Source organism: Triticum aestivum, chromosome 7D (assembly GCF_018294505.1).
Source record: "Triticum aestivum cultivar Chinese Spring chromosome 7D, IWGSC CS RefSeq v2.1, whole genome shotgun sequence".
Classification (NCBI taxonomy): domain Eukaryota; kingdom Viridiplantae; phylum Streptophyta; class Magnoliopsida; order Poales; family Poaceae; genus Triticum; species Triticum aestivum.
Window position 1 is genome coordinate 528,527,192 of NC_057814.1, and position 17,604 is coordinate 528,544,795.

The 17,604-nt window shown below is 52.0% G+C and overlaps 1 protein-coding gene across 1 annotated transcript; it reads left to right on the forward strand.

Annotated features, from left to right (window-relative positions):
• The first annotated feature begins 6,438 nt into the window (after window positions 1-6,438).
• Window positions 6,439-7,990, forward strand: LOC123168120 (uncharacterized). The gene is made up of 6 exons (XM_044585987.1): window positions 6,439-6,472; window positions 6,531-6,637; window positions 6,787-6,846; window positions 7,063-7,230; window positions 7,313-7,632; window positions 7,777-7,990. Exons 1-6 carry the CDS (start codon window positions 6,439-6,441, stop codon window positions 7,988-7,990), a joined length of 903 nt encoding a protein of 300 aa, XP_044441922.1.
• The last annotated feature ends 9,614 nt before the right edge of the window (window positions 7,991-17,604 follow it).

Genomic DNA, 17,604 nt, shown 5'->3' on the forward strand with positions numbered 1-17,604 from the left:
GCGGCTCGGCCGTGGTGCGGCTCAGGCGGCGGGGCGGGTTCCGGTAGAGGGGCTGCGGGTTCGGTGGCGGGGTGAGGGGCGGCGGCGGCGGCTATTTAAGGAGGGGGGGGGCGGCGCGGCTTGGGGAAGGGGGCGCCTCGGGAGGCGTGCTCCTCCCGGACTCGGGCGGCGGCGGCGGTTGGCGGTGGCGTGGGCGGGCCGGCCTGGTTCGGCTGGGCTTCGGCCCAATCGGGCGCGCGGGAGTTTTTTTTAAACAATTCCGCCGAAACTGAGAAAAATTCTAGAAAATAAAATAAAATTCTAAAAATGCCAAAATAAAATTTTCACCGTCTAAATAAAATATTTAGAACGAGATGAACATTTTCTTGGCCCTAAAATGCAATTTTGAAAAACGTGCAATTTTCCTAAATTCAAATAAAGTAGCAAAACTCCAAATAAAATAAGATTTGATTTTTTTATTAAATCCTCAATATTTCTTATTTTTTGGGAAAGTCATTTTATTCCCTCTCTTATTTTTATAAATGAAATAATTGAAGATAAAATAAATAAAATCAAATGATCCTATTTTCAAAATTTGAGAAAACCCAAATATGAAAATAACGAAATCCCCAACTCTCTCCGTGGGTCCTTGAGTTGCGTAGAATTTCTAGGATCAAACCAAAAGTGCAATAAAATATGATATGCAATGATGATCTAATGTATAACATTCCAAATTGAAAATTTGGGATGTTACAATCCAACTAGTTTACTGGCTCATCTTGGTCCTGTATCATACCAAAATTCTACATTGCAGACGAGAAAGGAGGCGGTTGAGAAAATGAACCACCCAAATTCTTTGTGCAGTTCAACTGAAATGGAGCATCCCTGGCGTGCAGACTGATTAAGTGCCAGATGAATATACGCATCAACCAACTTGTCTGGAATCTTTAGACTCCATGCCATACTGTTCGCTACCATATGTGACGATAACCAAAAGGCACAAGTTGGGACCAAAGACTGGACTATGTTTTTCTGGGCTATGCGCCAAGCAATATTTTCGGCGTTCACTCTCCTAATACTTGGAGTTTGACAATTGGTTGACGCCGGTTGATACTCGAATGAATATAGGCACTTCTTCTTGTCAACTTCGATGCTTGTCTTAGTGAACTTTGGAGTACATAGCAGTAGCATAAGTACCTGTCCATCTGATCTTTTTGTGCAGTTCTACTGAAATCACCCGATGTAATGATTTGCCTGCGAGTTCAGGCTCCAAGTTACTCCTTTATGAAATCGGCAAATAGTAGCACAATACCAAATTACCAATACATATGACAAGCACAATAATCAGGATAAAGACCAGTACCAACCTGTGTGAGGTAGCATATCAATTACTATTTCCTTTGACTGGAAGCCGAGATAAGCCAAGCGACTGGCAGCAAAGGAAGAATGCAAGCCGAGATTAGCGACTAACAGGAAAGGAAGGAAGCTATCGAGGCAATGAAGCACCCAAAGTTTTTGTGCAGTTCCACCAAAATCGAGCATCCCTGTTGGCACATATATTGAGAGAGTGAGATTACTGTAATAGTGGGACTAGTTGATGAAACATACACTAACAAATAGAAGCACCCTCATTATCTTAATGGGTAAAGTTATCATTCCGTCCCTGCTCCACCACATGATTCACCTCCATAGACAAACATACACATGTACATGATTCAGCATAGGGTGCTACTAAAGATTTGTTTAACTCCGACAGGAAAATTAGGCAGCAATAAATTAGTGGTACTTAAGTACTCCTAATTAATTAAGTGAGACAGCAGAAGTGGAAGGGCTACCTGGAGGATCGTCTCACATGTAAGGTAGTCATTGCCGGAGCCCTTGAATGGCCTCGACTGAGGCCTCTGGCTTCAGCAAGATCGCCTTGGCACTGTTTACTCTTCTTCTTCTTCCTCTTCATGCTCTGTTTCTCATTCTCCTCACCAGTTGGTGAAACCATGTACATGATTGGCCTTCTATTTCAGAATTGGTTTTGTCAGTGAGGGAGTACAAGTGTACTAGTAAGAAATATCATTATTTTCTCATGGCAGTAGCAAAATAGAGATCAACACATGCATTAAATATCATTCTTACCTAAAGGAAGGTTATGGTGCCAATATGGATGATGAGGATTGGAACACAGATCTCCCTTTGTGCAGGTCCACCGAAATGAACCAACTGTTCCATTCTGACATTCCAGTTAAACAGCACAAAAGTCACTTCTTTTAAGATGAGTTTTGTGCAGTGCAACAAAAGGTCACAACAGCAACCAGGTGAAATGGATATCCCTGTTTGCACAAAAAGCTATAGAGGAAATAGTCAGAGTCTCAAACAATTACAGGCAAAAACATTTGGCTAAACTTGTCATGGCTTATAACAGTGGCATGGCTTCGTTTTTACCAGGGGCATTAGATTAAGAACAACTAAATATTTGGTATAAGGGCATGGGACAGTGGGTGCACCAGTATTCCAGCACCATGTACCTAAACAGGGGCATAAAGTGGTGATTCATAGTTTGTTGCCCCAAGAAACAAATCCAAGAAACATATTTGGGTTGGTCCCATTTTTGTTCACTCTAGCCACCTACTCCTATGTGTGGATAGCAAATCTAGTCCTGGTCATACCACTGTGTACAGCGTTACCCCTATATTTCCCTTTTCGACTAAGAGACCGGTTGGATGACCAGTCTGTACTACTTTCACCTCAAGATAGCAATGGGGCCCCGAAACACGCGTCCCCGTGGGTTTTTACCCTATTAGGGGACGGGGATGGGCATCTTTTCATCCCCGCGGGGTTGTTGTTGGGCACATTATATAACCCGACACGTTTCGTGGGTTTACACCCGTTTCGGTAGTCCCCGAACCCGAAACCCGGCAATACCCGCGAAATTACATTTCTTTTGGAGGCTTGGAGATGTGAAAGATGCCATGATGATTCCAACTTTAAAGTGATTTGTGAACTATAAATTCTATTTCAGAACTTATGTATTGGACCATTTCGTCTCGTTTGTGCTCGTGATTTGTGAACCAAGAATTCTATTTTAGAACTTGTGTAATTGCACATCTTGTTGAACCATGTATGGCTGAAATCTGATCATCTTTGTTGCTGAAATCTGATCATCTTTGTTGCTGAAATGTGGTATCATGCTGCTGAAATACGCTCTATATAGTTGTTGAACCATCTACTATTTTTTTGTTGAAATTTGCTCAAGTGATGTTGCTGGAATGTGCTTGTTTTGCTGTTGAAATGTTATGCTTTGTCGCCACCATGTTTGTTTAAATATTTTGATTTTTTCGTGGGTTCCCAGAAACTCAATGGGTTTAGGGGGCGGGCGGAAAACTAGCCCCACGCGCGGTGATGGGGATGGGGACGGGTTTACGAGTTTCTCGTGGGGATGGGTTTGGGAAGGCAAAACCCGATGGGTTTCATCCCCGTTGCCATCTTGACTTTCACCCCCTTTCCTTCCTGTTTGTACCAGGTCCGATGTACTACATACTAAATTCCCCGACCCCCACTTTATTTCTTGTTTGAACCAAGTACAAGATTCGACTCCATGAAGTAGCTTTACCTCTAACAATAGAAGAAAAAAATAGGTGACGTTGGACCATCCGATCGGGAGGGGCTGAGAGGTAGAAAATGATGCACATGCAGCGACGTAGCAAGCTGGGGAAGTAGAGCTAAGGCGGTTTCGAAGGAAGATATACCTGAAGGTCGTCGGGATGTGGATAGGTGGGCGGCGGGAGGCCGGATCCGCCCACACTAGGGCAACGACGAAGGGATCGGAGCACCTCCCGCGCCAGCGCTCGGCCAGAAATAACGGTGCGGCCGGCAGTGGGTCTCCTCCCTCGCTGTCGACGACGGCCTAAACACCGCCCCTCCTCCCCTTCACCGACGGAGGGGGATATCCGGATCTGTAACCAGCGGTGAGGATAGAAAGACAATGTGTTTTGAAGGGAGAAAGACAGTGTTACCACCCCTATCTTGTTTAGATCTGGAGAGGATGAGAGTGTGTGAATAGAGCAACCCTAGCAAGCAAGCACGGAGGCTCCGGCCTATATATACGCAGTGGGGTAGTTTTCCTTTTTCACTCCATCAAAACAATCGTTTAAAATTGTGTACTACATGCCAGGTCGCCATTTTTTTAGTTGTTGATTGTTTTTTGAGATAGCTACCCGCTTGTTCCAAGTGGTGTTACGGTGTGCCAGGTTGCACTTTGTATCATTCAAGTCTGGTACAAGTCCCTCCATTAAATGAACAACCACCCCCTCGTAAAAATTGTGAACAAGCCCACGGCTAAAATTATCGGAAACGTGGGTTGCCCCAACATGCATTATTATTTATATTTTCTACTCCCTCCATTCCTAAATATATAAGTCTTTTTTATTAGCCACACCTAATACAAGAATTTTTTATTAGCAGTGAACCCCACATGTTATAGACACAAAAAGTGTGGCAAGATTCCCTTAGGCAAGCCAAAGTGTGTCTAAAAATTTGAGCAACTCAAGTTAGGCAAGTGTGGCAAGTGTGGGAAAAATAATGTGGCAACATAAGACAAACATAGTCACAATCCAAACAGCCCCGTAATTTTTTGTGACATGCATGAAAATTTGGTTAGTTAAATTTATAGTCAAAATTTGGCAAGGTGCATCAAATCAACACATGCAAGTATCAAAAGGGAAGTCACGGCATGCATGCATGCGTTGTACTCCCTCCGTTTCCAAATATAAGTCTTTTTAGAGATTGCAACAAGTGACTACATACGAAGCAAAATATGTCTACATACATCCGTATGTAGTAGTCCATTTGAAATGTGTAAAAAGACTTATATCGAGTGCAGTGCTTTGATGTGTCGCGTCAACTCATACAAGACCGAGAAGTTTGATTACTACAACGCCCTCTCCATCGCAGACTGAGCTCCGGTGCCTTAACTGCACCGACCTTTGGCTGCATGACAGGTGGGCCAACCACCTGTTGGGCCCACTTGTCCTAGACGCAAAGGCAGGAGCAGTAAGTCAATGAAGCTGCGTCCCTCCCTCGCGCATGAGCGTGGTGTCCTACACGCTTCTTGACGGCGGGGAACTTGTGGATGGAGTTGACCATCATGTCGTTCATGCGAGAGGCAAAGCCGATGTCGGCGAGGGCTACGACGCCGGCGGTCGCTAGCACTGTCTGGAAATGTGGCACGGTGCGGGGCCGCAGGCCGGCGCCTTGGATGATTTGGCACAGCTGACTGCCGCTCGCGACCATCGCCTCCATAGGTGCTTCTGGCTCCTGGTCACTTGGTCTTGGATTGGAGTGAGCAGTGTTGCGCAGAGACTAAGGAGTAGATGGATTGGAGTGGTGGGGCGCCTTTATATGAGAATCCAAACTCTGTTGCATTCACATCGTGCTGGCTCTATTCTGCTTCTCCAATTAATTCCCTCTGCATGTAGAGTAATTTGAGGATGCATCATTGACCGTTCAACGTCTCGGGAACCGCTACCCTCTCCCTCCTTGGCATTCAAGCACCTATGGAGGCGACTGCCGCTCACGTCTATCGCGTGTCAGGAGATGTTCCCATCGACGTCGAGGTGCCTATGGTGAATTCGTAAATTTCAAGATGATAGTACTAGTATACTCAATATTGTGCACCGCGACCAAGGCCGAGAGGAAAACGAGAGAACTACGTATTTATTTATGGTGTAGATTCACTCATTTTGCTCCATATGTACTCCGTCTCGGTGTAGTCTAGTCACTTGTTGGAATCTCTAGAAAGGCAAATACTCCTTTCTGGTTTACAGGGCTATAGTAGCAAGTAGTACTACAATAGTGGGCTCACATAGCAATTTTGTCTCATGCAAGAGCCTGGCTATATGCGTGCTCCAAGGTTCGCAACTGCCACGTTCGGGTTGCACTTGGCTCTTCGCCTCTTCGAGAAGACGAACAATGATGTTACTACTAGTGCTTCTACAGTATCGAATCCACTCCTGCATGTCCGTCCATCGCGAGCGGGAGGGATAAGCAAAAGCCTGTCCTCGTCTGTGAGCCACCGCGCGCATGGGCGAGGGAGAAGGCGTGTGGTAGTAAAATCAAGCTTCTCCTCATTGTACGAGTTGACGCGACACATCATAGCACTGGCCCCACATGGTTGCCTCTAAACTTGGCTGAAAGACCCGCAGTGTACAATACTCCATTTGCTGCAACCTCTAACATTTTAAAATATATATATTCCTGTCTTGACCAGATGAGCGTGCAAACTAGAATCACCAGGATGACAAGTAGAGCCAGAAGATTATTTTAACCAAAAAATATAGCATGGAGCCGACCCCAATGATTTTAAGCTTACAAGCACGGTACATGCTATCCTAGACTACTCTACACATGAAACTACCACACAAGCGTCCGGGCTACGCTTGGCTCTTCGCCTCTTCGGGAAGTCGAACAATGGCCCTGTTTGGATACTCTAACTCAGTTAGAGGTTAGAGTTAGATTCTAACCCTAAACTAACTCTAACCAAAAAGGTGTTTGGATAGCAGGGTTAGATGGAGCGCGGATACGGCGAGGCGCCTTCACGGGCGGTGCGAGAGGGAGGGAGGGAGAGGACAAGAAGCTTCGAGGAAGTGAGGGATCTGCCTCGAGGAAGTGCCATCTGACACCGATTAAACTGCTGCATGTCCATCGTGTACAGGAGGGAGAGCATGTAGCAAACGAAAGCTTCTCCTAGTCTGGCCAGCCACCACGCTTATGGGCGAGGGAGGGACGCAGCTTCATTGACTTACTGCTCCTGCCTTTGCGTCCATGACAGGTGGGCCCAACAGGACCGTGGCCCACCTGTCATGCAGCCAAAGGCAGGTGCGGTTAAGGCGAGAGGGCATTGTAGTAATCAAACTTCTCGGTCTTGTATGAGTTGACGCGACACATCAAAGCAATGCACTCGATATATTTCAATAATTTGCGTTTACCGATGCATTAATTACAACGCATGCATGCATGCCGTGACTCTCCCTTTGATACTTGCATGTGTTGATTTAATGTACCTTGAAGTAGTATGAATATGTGACGGTAAAGCTTTGTAATGCCCCGACCCTAATAAAGCGAGAGATGGTTGTGCACGAGGAGGGCGAGATCATGCAGACGGAACAGGACCCGACGATGGAGCTCTCTATGGTCTCGATGGACCTCACCTTGCTCCACTGCCCCTTGTGCCTCCGCCCCTTGAATCCTCCAGTGTATCAGGTTCAAATACACCTCGTCCGTTCGGCTGATCGAGCAAGGTGCATGTTTCTTGATTGATGTGTTGTTCGATTAATTTGTGTAGTGCAAGGGAGGGCACCTGGCTTGCGCGGACTGCCGCGTCGAGCGCCCCGGGAACCAGCGGCAGTGCCAGAAGTGCGAGTGTGGTGGTGGCTTTGACGTGCGGGACACGGCGGTGGATGCCGTCCTCTCCTCGGTGAGGGTGGAGTTCCCACACGAAGGCTGTGGGCTCTACGTCACTTACCACAAGCTCGCCGATCACCAGAGCACGTGTCCGCTCGCGCCCTGCAAATGCCCCGTGCCCGTCTGTGGCTACGAAGGCCCGCCGCCAGTGCTCTCCCACCGCATTGGCACCGTGCATTCCATGCCCATGCACAGGATCCAGTATGGCAAGGCGCTCCAGCTACAAGTGCCACTATCGGAGCCACGGCTCTTGCTGTTCGCGCAGGAGGACGGTCGCGCGTTTTTCTTGGTTGACAACGTGCTCGACATCGGCGCGCCTATCGCCGTGTCGGTCGTCTGCATCAGAGCGGGGGCGTCCCCTCTGCTGCACTACGTGGCCAAGCTGTGGGCGAACGGCCCGCCGGGGGAGCCCAACAGTAGGACCTACGCCGTCAAGGTGGAAATGGAGGTGACAAGTAGCAGGGATCCCGGCGATGTCGCCGTGCAGGAGCTGACCTTCTTCACAGTTCCGCCCAAGCTGCTGGCCGGGGCTAAGCTGGCCCCTCCACATTCAGATTGACAAGCTCACGTCCTAAATGATTCTACAGTGCCTTCTGTTTATCTTAGTAATATGCTAATATAGGGGTTAGCACGGTCTACTTCAGCTTAAGAGATGGTGGGTTTTGGTGGCGATGCAGCAATTACCTCGACATCAGATCAGCAGTGAAAGTAATTTTGAACAGTCGAATGGATATTTTGTGTCTGTTGGATATAAAGATCCTTTGGGTAAGAAGTAACAGCTTATATGCTTTTTTTTCAAAACGGAACAGCGATACTAGTACAATTTTTGTTGACATGCACTAATATTTTCGAAACGGACGTCGAGCTGTAGCTAGAAGGGCGGTTGGGACGCGGCATCAGCCCATACCGCGGTGACCCCCGATTGGGATGCACCGACTGTTGATTTTCTCCCTCGCCGATGTCAACCGCGTCTACGCAGAACATTGTTCCCTTCCCCCAGCTGCGGGATCAGGCCGGATATGTGACCAGCGGTGTGGCCACCGTCGTTCTTTTTTTTGCGGGTGAGCCACCGTCGTTCTATGCTTGTGAAGAGAGCAACCCAAGCAAGCAGGCTTGTAGCTTAGGCTCCTGCTAGTGTATATATAGTGGTTTTCTTTTTCTCTCCATATCAACCATTTTATATTGCGTACGTGTCATTGAAGAGTGAAATGATGGTTGCTTCTTCAGACTAACTTACTGTGTGATTTGACTGCTCCCTTAGTGGCCCCTACACGTACTCCCCCTACGTGTATGCAACAGTCACACGTACACATGGACGCAAAAACGCGCGCGACGCCCTAATGCATGCATGTCCGAGCACACGACGGAACACACACGGTCACGCTCAAGTGCTCAACCTACACGTGCATGTACACACATACTCAGCCAGGGTGAGGTAGTGACCGTATAAACACTGGAAAATGTATATATTGAGCGCAATGAGCGTATTATGGAGTCCATTGACCGTATTTTTACAAATATACCGTGACAGACAGTGTATTTATCTCGTTTGAAATTAAGCCATATTAACCGAAGAGGAGGCAGTATGGACTAGCATTACTTTGCTGTGTCCCGTCAAGTTGCCGAACGAGGAGAAGCTTGCGCGCGGTGGCTCGCAAGACAAGGAGAAACTTTTGACTAATGCAAGCTGTCCTTCGCTCAGGCGGTGGACGTGCAACAGTTAATTCGGTGTCAGATTGCCAGAAGCATACACTATACTAGTACTATTATTGTTGCACTTCCCGAAGAGGCGAACAACCAAGCGCAAAGTTTACTAGTACTAGTACTACTAGTATAGTCTATAGAGGTACTATAGTAGTACTAGGAACCGGATGGAGGAGCATCTGCACTCTTATTATATTTTTAAAATGTGATAAAGCAATCTTCAACACATTTGGTTCTCTTCGAGGGTTCTCGCATGTGATAATGGATGTTGATTGCATGGAACATTCGCCACAATTCTCGCTTAATTCTGGCTCATATCCTGTTACAAATAGGAGCGCTCGGTAATATTTCCTCTTTTTTTGTTATTCAGCATGTAAACAGGTCAGCAAACCTTGCGGCGCATCTTTGTGCGAACCATGCTTGCTGCACTTTGAATGTGGCCGAGAGCTGGCTTGATGAAACACCTCGCTTCCTACTTCTTTTTTTGCGGGGCACCTCACTTCCTAGTGACCAGTGTCTTTGGCTGATCGTCCTAAGAATGCTTATATATGAATAAAGCTCTCTCATTTACCCGCAAAAAAGATTAAGCCATATTAACCGGAAAGGAGGGAGTCTGGACTAGCACTACTTGTTGGTGTGTCCCGTCAACTCGCAGAACGAGGAGAAGCTTGCAGGACAAGGTGAAGCTCGCTTACGCCTTTTGACTAATGCAACATACCCTCGCCCAGGCGGTGGACATGCATCAGTTCATTCGGTGTCAGATTGCTAGAGGCGTACACTGTAGTACCGAACATGCGGAGTACCATCATTGCTCGACTTCACGAAGAGGCGAAGGGCCAAGCGCAAGGTTTAGTAGTACGAGTAGTACTATTACTAGAACCGCATAGTGCAGCCTCTGTACTCTTATTTTTCTTAATCTCTGATAAAGTACACATTTATTCCGGAGAAGGACGGAAAACGGCAGCCCAACATGTAATGACGATATCGATCAACCATGCTCGAATATATCTTGGCCTCCGTGCGAGCCCGTCTGTGTGTTCTCGCTCCTCATCTCTCTCAAGGAACGGCGGGTTGGCCATTTTGCCGTCAATTGAGATCGATTTGCTCACACTCCGGTCCCACATGTCAGTGATATGCCAAGAGGAGATGCATTGACCGACTGGCCATACGCGTACTTGGTTTTGCACCTTCATACTACTCCTCCCTCCGTCATAGTTTACAGGGTGCGCTTCATTATGATGCATTTCTCTCAATGCATTTCCACCACCAGAGAGACTTTAGACGTGTTTGGTTTAATGCTCAATTAATTAGGGCGTGGTAACCGCAATTTCTCTCGATGTAGTACTACGGAGTGGAGTAAGTGCATGCATGTGTGTACCCAGGGTGGAAGCACTGCATGCATGTGTGTACGCATTATTTCCTCTAGTAATAGACGCCGTGCTATAACTACCAATGCTATTTTTTAGGCCGATCGCTAGTCACCTTGGTCCTAGAGATTTTCTATTTTTATGAAGCGCGCTCTATAAACAGTGACGGATGGAGTAGTATGAGCGGATTCAAAGAAGAGCGTATTGATGGTTGCTTCTTCCGAGCAACTTACAGTGGGAAAGGTGGGGCTTATGATTTGACTGATCATTACTCACTATTAATGCGGCGCAACGACCGATCTGAGTCTCCCATGCGGCTGTGCACTACCCCCTCGGTTCTTAAATATACTCCGGAGTATTTGTCTTTCTAGAGATTTCAACGAGTGACTACTCAAATATTTGTCTTTTTATAGATTCAAATGAACTACTACATACGGATGTATATAGACATATTTTAGAGTGTAGATTCACTCATTTTGCTCCGTATGTAGTCACTTGTTGAAATCTCTAGAAAGACAAATATTTAGGAACGGAGGGAGTACACATACGAAGCAAAATGAGTGAATCTACTCTCTAAAATATGCCCATTTGAAATTTATAAAAAGACAAATATTGTTGATGACAGTTGCGACGACAAAAAAGAAGCATATTCCTTGTCCTAAGGGAAGATAACAACATGGTTGTGTTTTTCTAAAACGGTGTGAGGACGAGATTGCAATATGGAAAGTACGCCGGACGAGCTACGTTTTGTGCAAAGAACTATGGAAGATCCACACGCAGCGACGTGGGAAGATGGGCAGTGGAGCAAGGCCGGAGGGGATACCTGGAGGTCGTCGAGATGTAACTAGGTGAGCGGTGGCGGGGGAATTTGCCCATACTGCGGCAGCGAGCAGGTGGCGTAGGCCCTACCACGTCGGAGCTTTGTCAGAGGGAACAACGTGTACCGCAGATCGGGACGTGCTGCCTCGGCGCCGTCGAACGGAGAAACGATGCACGTCCTCCCATTCCGCCGGCGGACGGGATGCGGCCGGATCAGTGACCAACGGTGAGAGAGTGTTGGTGGAAAACGACACCTATGGGATCACGAGAATCCCTACTACGGTTGCCGGGGCGCGGGGTTGTGAGAAGAGCAGGATTAACAGTCAACAAAAGGATCGTTTACCCAGGTTCAGGCCGCGAGGATGCGTAATACCCTAGTCCTGCTTTGGTGTGTATTTGAGAGAGTTCTTGAGCTGTCGAACTAGCTATGGTGGCTGCGTAGTTCAAAAGAGCCGAATCCCTCTTGTCGGATGTGGGGTTCCGGCAAACCCTTAAAGTTCGAACATAGGGGTGCGCGCGAAGTCATTCCCTCCTACCGATCTACGCCCTAGCTCCCTAAGATCTCGTGGACGAACTAGACGAACTCGCAACACAGAAGGACACGAGGTTTATACTGGTTCGGGCCACCGTTGTGGTGTAATACCCTACTCCAGTGTGGTGGTGGTGGATTGCCTCTTGGGCCGATGATGAACAGTACAAGGGAAGAACAGCCTCCTGAGGTTGAGGTGTTCTTGTGCCTAGCTAACTTGTGTGGGTGAGAGCTGGTGAATTGCCCGATGCCCCTACTGTGGTGGCTAGCTCTACTTATATAGGCCCTGGTCCTCTTCCCAAATATCGAGCGGGAAGGGAGCCAACAACGGCGGGCAAATTTGAAGGGGGACAGCTAGTACAAGCTATCCTGACAAAAGTGGTCTTCGCCTGTGAAAAGCTCTGTAGTGACGCCGTCTTGGGCTCCACAATGACCTCCGTCTTGCCATCCTCCTGGTCTTGGTCTCGTTGCACCAATATAGCAACCTTTGCCTGATGCCTCGGTACTCCTCGCCTACGCTGGCCTCCTTAGCACCAAGAGGAAATAAGGACGCTGCGCGCGCTGGCGCCCGCCTGGTGCCGTGCGTCACGGCTCACGTCACGAGAGCCTCGTGAGGTTTTGCCCTGCCTTGATATCTCTGCTCCTCGTGAGCCTACCTGGCTAGGCCACTCCAGAGGAGGTCTTGGGTCGTCCGCCTCGCGAGGCTTGGACCCTCGCGAGGGTCTTGGAAGCCTTGTTGATGAAGATGGGCCGTACGGCCTGCTAGCTTAGCCACACTGTGGGCCGCAGGCAGGCAAGTTTGGGGACCCCTGTTTCCAGAACGCCGACAGTAGCCCCCGGGCCCAAGGTGCGCTCGGGCTTGGCTTCGCGGCGAACCCAAGGGTCAAGTTCGGAGCACCGCGGGCCCCAAAAGCCTGCGGCCTCGGTTGACGCGTGGCGGTTGATTGGACGTGGGCATCTCCGCTTCCCCACGCTGCCTCGGCAACTGCACGACTTGACAAGTCCCTGCGACATGCAAGGAAAACCATCATTACCTGCGATCATGGGAGATGCCGGTTGGCCTTCCCTTGCTATAAAAGGGGATTGGGGCGGAGCCCCCGTTGCCCATCTCTTCCTTGCTTGCTTGCTCCTTCCTCCTCGCTCCACTGCTGACAACAATGGCGCCCATCAGAAGGTTTTCTACTGAAGAGAAAGGGAAAGCTCCCCGTGATGATCCAGGGCCGCTTCCGCCGAAGAAAAGGTCGATCCATCGCCGTGATGAAGCAGCGATGCAAGTGGTGGCGAGGCCTTGGTGCGAGCGGCCTCCTCCGGGGTACCCGCTTCCCTTGTACGCCCGAGCCGGGGGCTCAGGAGAAGGGAGTGACGAGAAGAGCCGCCCGCGCCATGGTCGGGGTCGCCGCGCCATGGCGGCTCGTGCCGTCGCCCCTGGGACCCACGCCGCGGACTCCTCGCGCGAGTTGGTGCTGTGGGCGCCGATGCCTCCAAGCTCCTGGATCCGCTTCCCGCCGTTCTTCTCCGACGTGATGCCGCCGAGGGGGCCTCTCGAGCTCTGGCTGCAGCACGCCGACTGCAGCGCTCCGGCGACCGGGGCGGAGGTCGAAGCGGTTCCCGCTGGCAAGATCTTCATGACCCACCGCTGGGGGGAGATCGCGCGAGTCTGCCGTGCGAGGGGCACCCTCGCGATCCACTTCGAGTACGACGGCGCTTCCACGCTCTTCTTCAAGGTCTTCGACGCCGAGGGCCGCCGCCTGGAGTGCTGCCCCGGAGAGGAGTGTCAGGCCGACGTGCGCCCCGCTCGAGGCTACTCCAGCGGCAGTAGCCCTTGGGAGTCCAGCAGCTCTCTAGAGCTTTACGAGACTCCGGAAACGAGTGACGACAGCAACGTGCCCCCGAGCTCGCGCCGCGCCCGGAGCAGAGCTGCGGCGTCCGGCCGCCGCCGCCGCTGATCTGGATGGGGTTGGCATCGGCCTCCCGTAGCCCACTGTTGATGATGGCGTCCGCCATGGAAGGATGTAGATAGGATTCTCCTTAGTATCAGCTTTTGTTTCCTGCGAAGAACCATGAATCACCGCGTGGGGGCTGTTATGAAAATTTGGTGAGCGCATATCCCGTTAAGGCTCGGTCCCCCCTTTCTTTCCTCGCGATAGCTTGTTGCTCTACGCTGACATGTCCCGATCGCCAGGCAGGCTACAGCCGTCGCTGGTATGCCAGGTCGCGTGCCGTGGTCAAGGCCAGGAGGTGTGCGGCCCGAGGTCCAGTAAGAGCCCCTAAGGCGCGATGCTCAGGAGGTCCCCCTTAGCGCTCAAGCAGCCATGGTAAGGGGAGAAAGGGAGTTGACATGGCCGCAATGGGGTTGCGGCAAGGCGTGAGTGTCCATTAGGCCCAAACATTTAGCCAATCCGAGTGCAGGACTTATCTTGTTGATTTCGTGGTGACTCCTGATGGTGCGCTAGAGCTGCGCGCCTGCTTGTGCGGCATAGCTAGACTGGCCCATACGAGTTTCCCTCACCTCATGCTTTCCTTAGTGCTCTACGTCCTCAGGTCCCGGCCCTCGACGAGCTCAGCCGCCGCTGGTATGCCAGGTCGCGATGCCGTGGTCAAGGCCAAGGGGTGAGGGCTGGAGAGCTAGTAAGAGCTCCTGAGTCGTGATGCTCAGGAGCCCCCCTTTTAACGTGCAAGCGAATTGCACGAGAGAAAAGGAGACTCACGGTGCTGCCTGCTATCCTTCTCACGGGATCCCTGCGAACTGGCACAAGGAGAAACGTGGTTTGCCATTACAGCTGTCAGCCTGCCACTGGTTGCTTTGGATGAGGTGAAGGCACTGAGGGCCTGGTGAGGTGACGTGCGCGGGGCGTGCCGCGAGCCGGAGCTCGACTGCTCAGATTTGTCGGAGTGGCTGGGACGGACCCATGCACCAGCGCCGTGCTTGTCTGGAGGCCCCGGGGGAGGCGATGATTGTGCAGGTGATAGCAGTTGGGAGGTTAAGCATGGAGAGCAAATCAACTTGGATAAATGCAGAGAGATACATGCCACTAGGTCCGGCCCGAGCGGCTTGGGGATGATGCAGCCCGAGGGGCGCCCCTAGCAAGGTAAGCTAAAAACATAAGCAAAAGGGATACATGCCACAGGGACGGACCCATGTGGCTTGGGAATAATGTAGCCCGAGGGGCGCTCCCAGCTTAAACGAGCTTGGAAGATGTCACCTGGTTCTGTAGACGAGGTAGAGTTGGTGCAGCTGAAGGCATGCGTTGAAGAAATGATTCCTCATGAGCCACTAGAGCCCCGAGCCTCGGGAGGCTCTGAGGGCTCGGGAGGTTCCCTGAAGACCGTCTCCATCTCCTCCAGGACGGCGTGGAACCTGGCCTCCTAAGCCGCCAGGATATGCCGCAGCTCGCGTTGATGGGCTGACGCCACGCTCGGCAAGCTGAAGGGCATGCGAACGTAGCTGTGTGGAGGGCCCTCGCAGCGGACCACACGCGATGGCCAGAAGCGCTCCTGAGATGCGGCCCTGTTGAGTCCGGGAACGTTGATGCAGACGCGCAGCTCAGCATCCTCGCTTGGATGGGGAGCTGCGCCTCGTGAGCGGCCGCCGCCGCGCATGGCTCTTGCTTCTTGCAGTTCCTGAGTGGTCTTGGTGACGAACTCCTAAGTGGTAGGCACTCCTTGGCCTGTACTCTCCTGGGGGTCGCATGCCGTGAAGCACGCTTCCAAGTGGTTCCCAAGCGCCTCCCTCGTGAGGTTGGCAAGGTCTGAGGCCCTCCAAAAGAGAGCCCCCGAGCCCTGCCCGAGGAGGGCGCCGGGCGCGCCTTCCTATGCGATAGAGGGAGGCGCCCCTGGAGCGGGCGCTGATCCTGACGAGGCTCCTGCCACGACGCCATCCTCCTGAGGTCCTGCACGGCGCGGCTGCTTCTTCTTAGGGATGGTCTTCGGAGGGCCTTCATTTCTACTGTCGGGGTCATCGACTGCTGCAGCTTGGAAGGCGCGCTCAAGGGAGCACACCGCATCTCTCTCTTCACATGGGACCGTGATGATTCCTCCGCTTCCTAGCATCTTGAGAACGTTGTAGCCGTGATGAGTGAGTGCCATGAACTTGGCCAGGGCCGGATACCCGATGATGGCATTGTACGACAGGCAAATGTGCGCGACGTCAAAGTTGATGAGCTCGGTGCGGTAGTTCTTGCGCTCCCCGAAGGTGACAGGCAGGCGGACCTGCCCTATCGGTGTGGTGGAACCATCGGTTACTCCGGAGAAAAGGTTTGGTGGGCTGGAGCTATTCATATGGCACTCGGAGGTTGTCGAACGTGTCGATGGACAGGACGTTGAGCCCTGCTCCGCCGACGATGAGGGTCTTGGTGACCTGCACATTGCTGATGACTGGGGAACACAACATTGGGAGGGCGCCAGCGGTGGCTGCGCACTTGAGCTGATCTGCCGAGTTGAAAGTGATGGCACACTGGGACCACCTGAGCGGGCGCGTGGCTTCGAGCTTGGGGAGCACCGCATTCACCTCGCGAGCGAACTGTTTGAAGATGCGTTGACTGGCTGGGGCCTGGGCGCCGCCCAAGATGCAGGCGATCGCACGCGGCTCCTGGAAGCCCCCAGCCCCCTCGTCCTGGTGGTGGTCGTCGTTCCTTCTTGGTGGCGGCAGCGGGGGAAGGCCGGTGTTGCCCTGGGGGCGATCCTCACGAGGCGGGTCCCTCCAGGCGCCCTCGCGAGGTTGGTCCTGCCAGCAGTCCTCACGAGGCCGGGTCGCGCCACTCTTGGCGCGGGCCACGGTCGTCCCAGCGTCCGCCTCCACGTCCTCCTCCGCGGCCGCAGCCAGGGTCGTTACGCTCGAGGCGTCGACCGTAGCGTCCTTCCCGTATGGCTCTGAGCTCTTGGCAGTCGCTGGTGTTGTGGGTGTTTAGGTTATAGAAGGCGCAGAACGGCCAGCTGTTCTTGGATGACTCAGGCTGATCTCTGCCCCGCTTGGTGTCGGGCTCCGCTGCGAGCACCACCGCCTCCTTGCGCTTCACGTCCTTGGCCTTGGCCTTCTTCTCCTCCGCGCCCACGGCTGGCAGCTCAAGGAGAGAGAGGCGCCCCTCCTCAGCTCTTGCGCACTTGGTCGCCAGGTTGAACAGCTCCTGAGAGGTGCAGAGCTTCTCGTGGATGGCGAGCTCTTCCTTCATCTTGACGTTGCGGACGCCGTCAGAGAACGCGGAGATGATGGCCTCGTTTGTGACCTTGGGGATCTTGAGGCGGGTGTTGTTGAAGCGCTGGATGTACTTCTGGAGGGTCTCTCCTGGCTGCTGCTTGATGCGGCGTAGATCACCCGCGGCCGGCGGGCGGTCGCGAGTGCCCTGGAAGTTGGCGACGAAGCAGTCGCGCATCTCGTTCCAGGAGGAGATCGAGCCGTGCTGCAGGTTCAGGAGCCAGGAGCGGGCTCCATCCTTGAGAGCCATGGGAAACCAGTTCGCCATGACTTTTTCGTCGCCGTTGGCCACCTCGATGCTCAGCTCATAGAGCTGCAGGAACTCCGCGGGGTCGGCAGTGCCATCGTAGAGAGGAGGAGGTCCGGCTTGAACTTGCCTGGCCAGGCGATGCTACACAGCTTGGGGGTGAAGGCGCGGCAGCCGGCCGTGGTTGCCAGGGCCCGCTTCGGAGGTGGAGCTTGGTCTTGATGAGGTCCGCGCTGCGCCGCTGCAGGCGGCGCGCGGTCTTGACGAGGTGGCGCGGGGAGCGCAGGTGCAGCTTCTCGCGGCCGCGGGATTTCTT

What these genes read in the sequence shown, in the direction of transcription:
- LOC123168120 (XM_044585987.1), top strand. Translation starts at nt 6,439, where the DNA reads ATGGCCCTGTTTGGATACTCTAACTCAGTTAGAG. An exon ending in AGGGATCTGCCTCGAGGAAG is followed by an intron (nt 6,638 to 6,786) that starts TGCCATCTGACA and finishes GCTCCTGCCTTT; the next exon opens with GCGTCCATGACAGGTGGGCC. An exon ending in TGAATCCTCCAGTGTATCAG is followed by an intron (nt 7,231 to 7,312) that starts GTTCAAATACAC and finishes TAATTTGTGTAG; the next exon opens with TGCAAGGGAGGGCACCTGGC.